The 9,808-nt window shown below is 37.7% G+C and overlaps 1 protein-coding gene and 1 long non-coding RNA gene across 5 annotated transcripts in view; both read left to right on the top strand.

Annotated features, from left to right (window-relative positions):
• Positions 1–9,808, top strand: part of LOC147842882 (uncharacterized) — a 797,275-nt gene that overhangs the window by 699,757 nt on the left and 87,710 nt on the right. The gene's annotated exons all lie outside the window — the stretch shown is intronic.
• frmd3 (FERM domain containing 3) overlaps positions 4,900–9,808 on the top strand; it is a 97,675-nt gene continuing 92,766 nt past the window's right edge. For all 4 annotated transcript variants that reach the window (XM_087265465.1, XM_087265467.1, XM_087265466.1 and 1 more), the window contains exon 1: positions 4,900–5,105. In XM_087265465.1, coding sequence (XP_087121591.1) covers positions 5,001–5,105 — 105 coding nt within the window. In that variant the 5' untranslated portion in view covers positions 4,900–5,000. The remainder of the gene's footprint in view (positions 5,106–9,808) is intronic.

The following is a 9,808-nucleotide window of genomic DNA, read 5'->3' as shown; positions in this document are numbered from 1 at the left end:
ACTTGGACAGACTGACAGAAATAAGATAAAATAATCAACTTTTCACAACTGCTAGCATTGTAAAAATGGTAAAGAGATTTGTATGAAAATGTATTTTTGTTTTGTTTTCCCTGCACATTTCATGGAAGTTTCCAACATTTTGAAGAATGTTGGAAACTTGTAACCATTATAACAGGACAAACCAATACTACACTACATGACAAAAGCCTTGTCGCCGATCCAAATTTTAGGAACAACAAATAATAACTTGACTTCTAGTTGACCATTTGGTATCAGAAGTGGCTTATATGAAAGGCAAAGGCCTCTAGATTACGCTTATTTAGCCAGAATCAAATATGATCATGCCTTGATTTTGAGTTATTTAAGTAGGACAGTAAAGTCTGACTTTGTTTAGACAAAAGTCTTGTCACTTTACAGTAATAATGTCCAGTATAGAATATAAAGTCCTGCTGCAGTGGAGAAAGAATGAATATTGTGTCTGACTCCATCATGAGCTTGGAGGACTGCATCCATACATCTCTGACATGACTCAAATCACTTATTAATAAAGCCTGGTTTATACTTCTGCGTCAAGTGATCGGTGTAACTCACGGCGCAGGCAACGCGCGTAGCTGTGCATTTATACTTCTGCACGCTGTCTCTGTTGGTCTGCATTAACACTTCCGAAACGCTAGTTGGCAGTGAGGTGTAAATGTTCCTCTGTGTCGAGTTTCTTCGCTGCTGTTTTGCTTTTCCTGAACGCTTCCTGGATGTACAAGTGGCTCAAACTCGCTCATTTTGAGGCAGGAACCGACGGACGTGCAACAACTTTAACTATGAGGTAAACACAAAACAAAACTTTCCATCCAGAGCTCCTTCATATGACTCCACACTTGTAAACAATCGCTCCATTGGGCTAGCGCTGCTCTCGGTCCCGCCCAGACTCATCAGCGCTACCAAGCCGACCAGTCACAGAGCTTGCGCTAAGCGTTGTTGCAACGTGTAGTTACATTTTTTGAGAGGTGCATGTCAGTGACGGCTACGGCGAAGGGCTATGCATCAACGCCGTAGCATACGCCGGCGTTTGACGCTGAAGTATAAATCAGCCTTAAAGTCTTCTGGAATGCCAAAGAAAGCGTTCTTACAGGACTCCCAGAGTTCCTCAAGATTCTTTGGCTTCATCTTCAATGCCGCCTCCTTCATTTAACCCCAGACATGCTCAATAATGTTCAAGTCTGGTGATTGGGCTGGCCAATCCTGGAGCACCTTGACCTTCTTTACTTTCAGGAACTTTTGTTGTGGAGGCTGAAGTTTGAGAAGGAGCGCTATCCTGCTGGAGAATTTGCCCTCTCCTGTGGTTTGTAATGTAATGGGCAGCACAAATGTCTTGACACCTCAGGCTGTTGATGTTGCCATCCACTCTGCAGATCTCTCAAACACCCCCATACTGAATGTAACTCCAAACCATGATTTTTTCTTCAACAAACTTGACTGATTTTTGTGAGAATCTTGGTTCCACGTGGGTTTGAGTAGGTCTTCTGCAGTATTTGTGATGATTAGGATGCAGCTCGACAGATGACTCATGGAAAAATCACTTCTGACACTTGACCAAATGAACAACTAGAAGCCAAGTTATTATTTGTTGCACTTACAATGAGGATTGACGGCAAGACTTTTGTCAGGCAGAGTATAGACATCAATTGCTAGAGTTTTCCAACAATCTTCAAAGTATCCAGTCTGTACTGTTTAAAGTGTTTGAGGTGTGCCAGTTTCTTGAACTTGCATCTTCTTGCAGGTCTGTTCTCCATCTTTAAATGTTAGACAATCGTAAATGTTTTGCTGTGTAATACAAGTTAAAACATGCGCATATAAAAAACAACAACTCTTTTTGACTTTGAATTGTTGACAAGGTCCTTCTGGAAAGATGAAGCTGTGCTGCTTCCAATTTGGTTAGTTGCCACGTCTTATGTGGCCAATTTCCATCTATGAGCTGACGCCAAGCACCTGGATAGACCGGTCAGCGTACAAGTAAGGCACTACCAAGACATCTTAGCAACAGTTGAGTTCTACAACAATTTTAAAGCCTGTGTGTGAAATAAAAATGTACAATGCTTATTTTGATTATGCACGTTGTTGTTTAGGTGAACAATTAATCCATACAAGTTAATCCACTGAAAAAAAAAAAAACTTTGGTAATCTTCAATCAAAGTCTGACCAATTGCTTGTACCTTTGTCTGGTGGCTTCAGCCACAGTTTTCTTAGTCATATGAAATCCAAAGAAGTTTATTTATAAACTATTTCGAGAGGATCACGTGCTTATGGTTGCTTGCGGCTGATCTCACATTATCCAATTTATGATTCACTAATCAGACGATTCCTAAGCCACTATAAATACCCTAAGTTCCATATAACAGCCATCTTCATTTTGAAGAATCCACCCCTACTCCTCCTTTCCTAGATGGGTGGCACGGTGGCCCAGTGGTTAACACTGTTGCCTCACAGCAAGAACGTCACTGGTTCTAGTCCTTACCAAGCCAACTGACGTTTCTGTGCAGAGTTTACACGTCCTCCCCATGCTCATGTGGGTTCCCCATTTTCCTCCCACCGCCCAAAAGCATGCAACTTAAGTTAATTAACTAATCCAAATCGGCACCATAGACATGCTCCTAGTAAGTAGTTATCTCTTAAGAGCAATCACTATCTGTTCATTAGCTACTACAGCAGGGGAGTTCTCGAGATCTACTTTAGCTTAAACTCCCCTCTCGCCTTACAAACAGGAGGGAGCCCTGGGCTTGAGGATCTTATGGGCTCAGGGCTCTCTCCTGGGGGACAGCATGCCAAACAAGCTTTATAATCAAACATCCGCTTGGTGTGAACTCTTGAATTCACTCTTTATTTTTTGTGTATATAGTAGTGCTTGTACACTGCAAAAAATGCTTTTCTTACCTAGATTTTTTGTCTTGTTTCTAGTCCAAATATCTAAAAATTCTTATATCAAGAAACATTTTCTAGGCAAGCAAAATACATTGTCTTGTTTTCAGAAATAATATCCCAATATTAAGAGAGTTTTTCCTTGAAACAAGCAAAATAATCTGCCAATGGGGTAAGCAAATTAATCTTGTTTTTCCTTTTGACATAAGATTATTTTGCTCACCCCATTGGCAGATTATTTAGCTTGTTTTAAGGGAAAACTCACTTAATTTTGGCATATTATATCTTAAAACAAGACAGTATGTTTTGCTTGTCTAGACAATTCTTCTTGATTTAAGAGTTTTTAGATATTTGGACTAGAAATAAGACAAAAAATCTAAGTAAGAAAAGCATTTTTTGCAGTGTAAAAAATGTGTGCAGAATGTGCACTGAATTATTTTGCAAATAAAAAAAATGTTTAATGAAAAACCCTCAAAACTGCTTTTCTTCACTTCTGCTCCACCAGTTTGTTACTGTTTTATTGCGTGGGGCACCAAAAAGTGGTATACAGTTCATCATTCATTCATTCATTCATTCATTCATTTTCTTTTTGGCTTGGTCCCTTTATTAATCTGGGGTTGCCACAGTGGAATGAACCACCAACTTATCCAGCATATGTTTTACGCAGCAGATGCCCTTCCAGCTGCAACCCATCTCTGGGAAACATCCATTCACTCTCATTCACACACATACACTACGGACAATTTAGCCTACCCAATTCACCTGTACGGTATGTCTTTGGACTCTGGGGGAAACCAGAGCACCTGGAGGAAACCCACGTGAACATGGGGAGAACATGCAAACTCCACACAGAAATGCCAACTGACCCAGCCGGGGCTCGAACCAGTGACCCAGCTGTGAGGCGACAGCATTACCTACTGTGCCACTGCGTCGCCAGTATACAGTTCAATATTTGATATTTATGTCCGTTTCTACTGTCAAAAGTGTGTGAATATGGGACACACATCCGGGTCTCATCAGCCTATGATGGGCCTCAGCAGAGGGTATCTAAAGGACGGAAGCACTTAGTCATGCTGGGGTACACAACTGATGATATGTTGCTTTGGGGCAAACCCTACACCAGGGGTGGCCAACCCTGTTCCTGGAGAGCCACCTTCCTGCAGATTTCAGTTGCTACCCATATCAAACACACCTGAACCAATTAATTAGGACCTGAACACCACGTGATAATTACAGGCAGGTGTATTTGATATGGGTTGCAACTGAATTCTGCAGGAAGGTGACTCTCCAGGAACAGGGTTAGCCAGCCTGTCTGACACCAACAACCATGCCATGTTCAAAGCCACTTAGGCTAAATCACCTTTCTTCCCCATTCTGATGCTCGGTTTGAACTGCAGCAGATCGTCCTGACCATGTCTACATGCCTAAATGCATTGATTTGCTGCCATGTGATTGGCTGATTAGGAATTAGTATTAATGGGCAGTTGAACAGTTGTACCTAATAAAGTGGCCGGTGAGTGTGATATATCCTATAGGTTCAATCTGTTGTGATAATTCTATAGTAATACAACAGAACAGGGTATATTATTTCAAGTACTTGATTATAGTATTGTTGAAAAACACTAAAGTTGTTACAATAAAGTTATGTTAGACATACAGACAGACAGACAGACAGACAGACAGACAGACAGACAGACAGATAGATAGATAGATAGATAGATAGATAGATAGATAGATAGATAGATAGATAGATAGATAGATAGATAGATAGATAGATAAAAACTTCAATGCAAAAAGCCAATAAAACTATGTAATTTCAGCGTGAACTGCGCGGTATCACTCGTTGTTATGGGAACTCACTGAGTGTGTTGATGATGACAGGTGAAGCTCGAAGCTGCTGATCTGTGATGGAGGGTGGTTCGCGCGCGCGTTCACGAGGGAGGGAGGGGGGAGAGAGCGAAAAAGAAAAGGGGGCTCGTTCTCCCGGTCATAACGACACATCTCTGGCGACATGAGCCACGCGTGACCGACGCTCCGTCCTCTTCAAAACCAAAGGCGAACTCTCGCTTTGCTATGCAGGACCGAGAGCCATGAAAATGCTTCGATTCCGGAGCCCGAGCCTCTCCTCCCTCGCGCTGGAGCTCCAGTGCACCGTCCGGCTGCTCGACGACTCCGAGATCTCCTGCAGCATCCAGGTAGTGACTAATAAACATGTATCCAGCATCCAGGTGATGACTAATAAGCGGTATATTGTTGACAGGGTTTGCGTTTGTTTAGCTGGAAGACGCCTATAGGGAGTGATGGTGACGCGCTCGTCATGGTTTGTGCTCGGTTTATTATTGCCGCCGTCACTGAAATGACCGTTAAACTGTTACGCCCTTGACTTTTCTTTGTACTCGAGAAATATTGTTTATTAAACGTGTTTAGGTCGTGAACGCGAATAAGAGAATTATAACGAGTGGAAGCACGTTTGTTTTAATGGTGTGTAATTGAATTGGCTGCCTGATTGGCAACGGAGATCCTGATGTAAGGCAGCGCGTCCATGTGTCTCAGACTATGACGATAAATATAATTTTTTTTTTGCTTCAAAAGTGATTAGTGGCTGAAAAAAGTGTAACAGTTTGATAATTGTTTGTAAAGTCTTGTCAAGTCGTTTTTCATAAATAGCACTTGTCACTCAGTGTGTCAAAGCACGTTTAGCCCTTGTGAAGTACACTTTTAAACCGAGCGTACTTAAAATAATGTTTAATAATAATGTATAATGGAATAAAATGCTTACTTGTAAAATAGGATGGATAAATAAATAAAAAAACAGTTACTTTTAGCTTGTGATTTACAGGAGTTTTCTGTTTGTCTACACTTTCAAATGAATGATTCGTAACAAGACCCTGATCTCTGATCTTAACGTTTAATGTTACATTTTTTACTTTAAAAAGCCTATATTTATTACAATATATTGTATGTCCAATAATATATTAAAATAAATCAATTATTAGCTGGAAACATATTATCTCATTACGTTTTTAAAAATTCTTCATTTTTTTATGTGATCGTCGCAGACTTTCTTTTTTTTCAAACTGCTTAAAATCATCAACAAAAGTCGCTTTATTAAACTTTTCAACATCAAAAGTTATAGGAGCAGAGATCAGATATAATTGAAATACACCCACTGGCCACTTTATTAGGTACACCTTACTAGTAGCAGGTTGGATTCCCGTTTTCCTTCAGAACTGCCTTAATCCTACGTGGCATAGATTCAACAAGGTATTGGAAACATTCCATGATAGCATCACGCAGTTGTTGCAGATTTGTCGGCTGCACATGCATGATTTGAATCTCCCGTTCCACCACACCCCAACGGGTGCTCTATTTGATTGATGTCTGGTGACTGTGGAGGCCATTTGAGTACAGTGAACTCATTGTCAAGTTCAAGAAACCAGAGATGATTCGCGCTTTATGACATGGCGCGTTATACAGCTGGAAGTAGCCATCAGAAGATGGGCACACTGTGGTCATAAAGGGATGGACGTGGTCGTGCTATACTTAAACATCTTCCATATATTGAAGTAATCTTTATTTTAATTATGTGCAGCTTTTAGAAAGGTATGTACTGTTTCGAAGTGCATATTTGACACAAGCACACTTTGTTTTCACGAGGGCCTTAAAAATCTCTAATGAGCAAACTGAAGGCAACTATGGCATGGATTTTTTTATGTACTTTTTATGGCCAACGTGTGAACAGCTTGTAATTAAACTAATGAAGCCCTCCATGACTTCCTTGGTTGTCTATGAAGCCTATGTAATTTTTATATGAATGACTAGGATGTTTTTGCAAAGAATGTTCTGTTTTATGACCCATGAATACTTATGATTTCCCAGATAATACATAAAATGTATTCTGTACTTTTAATGTCAATTTATCTTGACAAAATATGTTTTCGCACTGTCCTCTGTAATATTAAATATAATAAAGTAAAACACTCACAACAGTTTAATTTTACCAAATTAAATCATCTTCGAAACTAACCTCTTATCAAAGTTGATTCTGCCTAGAGATTAAATGAACACTCCACTTTTTTTACAACTTCCCTAGAGTTTAACATTTGACTTTTAAGGTTTTGAATCCATTTAGACAATATCCTGGTCTGCGGAAGCACTTTTAGCTTAGCTTAGCATAGATAATTGAAACTGATTAGACCATTAGCATCTCTCTTTTGCATTTTGATAATGATGATTTTCCAGAAATTCTGTACCTTTAATATCAATGCATCTTGACAAAATATGTTTTGAATTCACACTGTCCTCTATAATCTTAAATATACATTTAAGTAAAACTTTCAAAACAGTTTAATTTTAATAATATCATCTTCAAAACTAACCTCTTATCGAAGTTGAATATGCCTAGAGATTAAATAAACACTTCACTTTAAAAAAAAAAAACTTCCATCGAGTTTAACAGTTGACATTTATTGTTTTTGAATCCATTTAGACAATATCCAGGTCTGGCGGGAGCACTTTTAGCTTAGCTTAACATAGCTAATTGAATCCAATTAGACCATTAGCATCTCTCTTTTGCATTTTGATAATGATGATTTTTTTCAGAAATTCTATACTTCTGATATGAATGTATCTTGACAAAATATGTTTTAATTCACACTGACCTCTATAATCTTAAGTATACCTTTTGGTAAAACTCTCACAACAGTTTAATTTTACCAAATGAAATCATCTTCGAAACTAACCTCTTATCAAAGTTGATTCTGCCTAGAGATTAAATAAACACTCCACTTTTTTTACAACTTCCCTAGAGTTTAACAGTTGACTTTTAGCATTTAAATCCATTTAGACAATATCCAGGTCAGGCAGGAGCACTTTAAGCTTAGCTTAGCATAGATAATTGAATCTGATTAGACCATTAGCATCTTTCTTTTGCATTTCAATAATAATGATTTTTTTCAGAAATTCTGTACTTTTAATATCAATGTATCTTAACAAAATATGTTTTTAATGGACACTGTCCTCTATTATATTTTAGTAAAACTCTCACAAAAGTTTAATGTTACCTAATAATATTATCTTCAAAACTAACCTCTTATCGAGGTTGATGAGATTAAATGAAAACTCCACTTTTTTATATTTGGAAATAGGCTTGTTTAACAGTTGACTTTTAACATTTTAAATCCATCTAGGTCTGGCGGGAGTACTTTTAGCTTAGCTTAGCATAGCTAATTGAATCCAATTAGACCATTAGCATCTCTCTTTTGCATTTCGATAAAGATGAATTTCCAGAAATTTTGCACTTTTAATATCAATGCATCTTGACAAAATATGTTTTGAATTCACACTGTCCTCTATAATCTTAAATATACTTTTAAACCTCTTTCAGTTTCTTTTATCTGTCGAACACAAAAGAAGCTATTTTGAAGAATGCTGGAAACTTGTAACCATCCGCTTGTTAAGTGGTGACGTGTTTGTGACGTATGTAATACTGTTTCCGGGTCCAAGCCGCCATTCATTTGAGTGGAGAAATCATTCGTTTATGATCACGTTTTATTCATATCACACATTAAAGTTAATTTTATATAAAATCATAGTGTACACAACAATCTCTGGGCTTGCTGCATAACAAATACCAAATATTTAACAATTTATACAAAATTTCCACACTTAACAAGCGGATTGACTTTGATAGAATTTGTTATGGGCTACAGGTTTTTAGCTTTGATCACAAGATCCTATTTTGTGTTTAACAGAAGAAACTGGTTTGGAGTAAATAGTGAGTAAATAGTAATTGTTGGGCGAACTATGTCTTTAGGACTGGATCATTGTGTCACCAAAGTATGGTACTGATATTCCACCTTTTGAGATGTATAGATATCCAGTGGAAACATCGTAATATCTTAATGTATCAGTGATGCCCCCCCTCCCCCCAAAAAATCTTGTCTTGCTTGGCAGCTCACTATGTTTTGTGAAGCAGCCAATACATTTCTTCCAATCATGCTCTCTATTTTCCAGTCACAATAAACGAGCTAACTCATTTCTGGGAAATACTCTTGACAGTCTGCTTCCTTTCAGAGCCCTCTCGGAAACAATACAAACATCCAATCTACTGAAAATCTGCATGTAGTTTTGCAAATATACAGTCAGATTTATTATATATATATATATTTCTTTCCCCAATTTCTCTTTAAAGGAAAGATTTTTAAACACATTTGTAAACATAAATAATTTCTAATAACTGATTTATTTTATCTTTGCCACGATGAACACATAATATTTGACTACATATGTTTCAAGACACTAGTATTCAGCCTAAAGTGACATTACAAGGCTTAACTATGTTAATTAGGCAAGTTATGGTAATTAGTCAAATCATTGGATAATGATGGTTTGTTGTGTAGACTAAAATTGGTTAAAAAATTGCTTAAGGGGGCTAATAATATTGACCCTAATATGGTTTTTAAAAAAGTAAAATCTGATTTAATTCTAGCCAAAATAAAACAAATAAGACTTTCTCAAGAAGAAAAAATATTATAAGAAATACTGTGAAAAAATTCTTGCTCTGTGAAAAATCCGAAAAAAGAAAAAAAAAATAATTCAAAGCTAATAATTGTGACTTCATCTGTAAATATGATTGAATCTGTGAGGGCCACGAAGCAATCGTAATGCTGTTATTGTCATGCAGCTGTAATGCAGGCTTAAGTGTTTGATGATAACGGATGATGATGATGTGTAGTCCGGCTCTTTACAGTATCACTATCACATTGAGTCTAATGGAAGCAGCGTCCATTTCCAGAAACCGCACTATTATGATTATGTCAGGAAACTAACCACTTATCGAAGTTGAATCTGCCTAGAGGCTCATTTTACTGTTGACTTGCAGCGTTTTCAAACCATT

Source organism: Danio rerio, chromosome 8, assembly GCF_052040795.2.
Source record: "Danio rerio strain M-AB ecotype USA chromosome 8, GRCz13ab, whole genome shotgun sequence".
Taxonomy (NCBI): Eukaryota; Metazoa; Chordata; class Actinopteri; order Cypriniformes; family Danionidae; genus Danio; species Danio rerio.
Note: the sequence above shows the minus strand (reverse complement) of the source record. Positions and strands in the feature narration are given on the sequence as shown.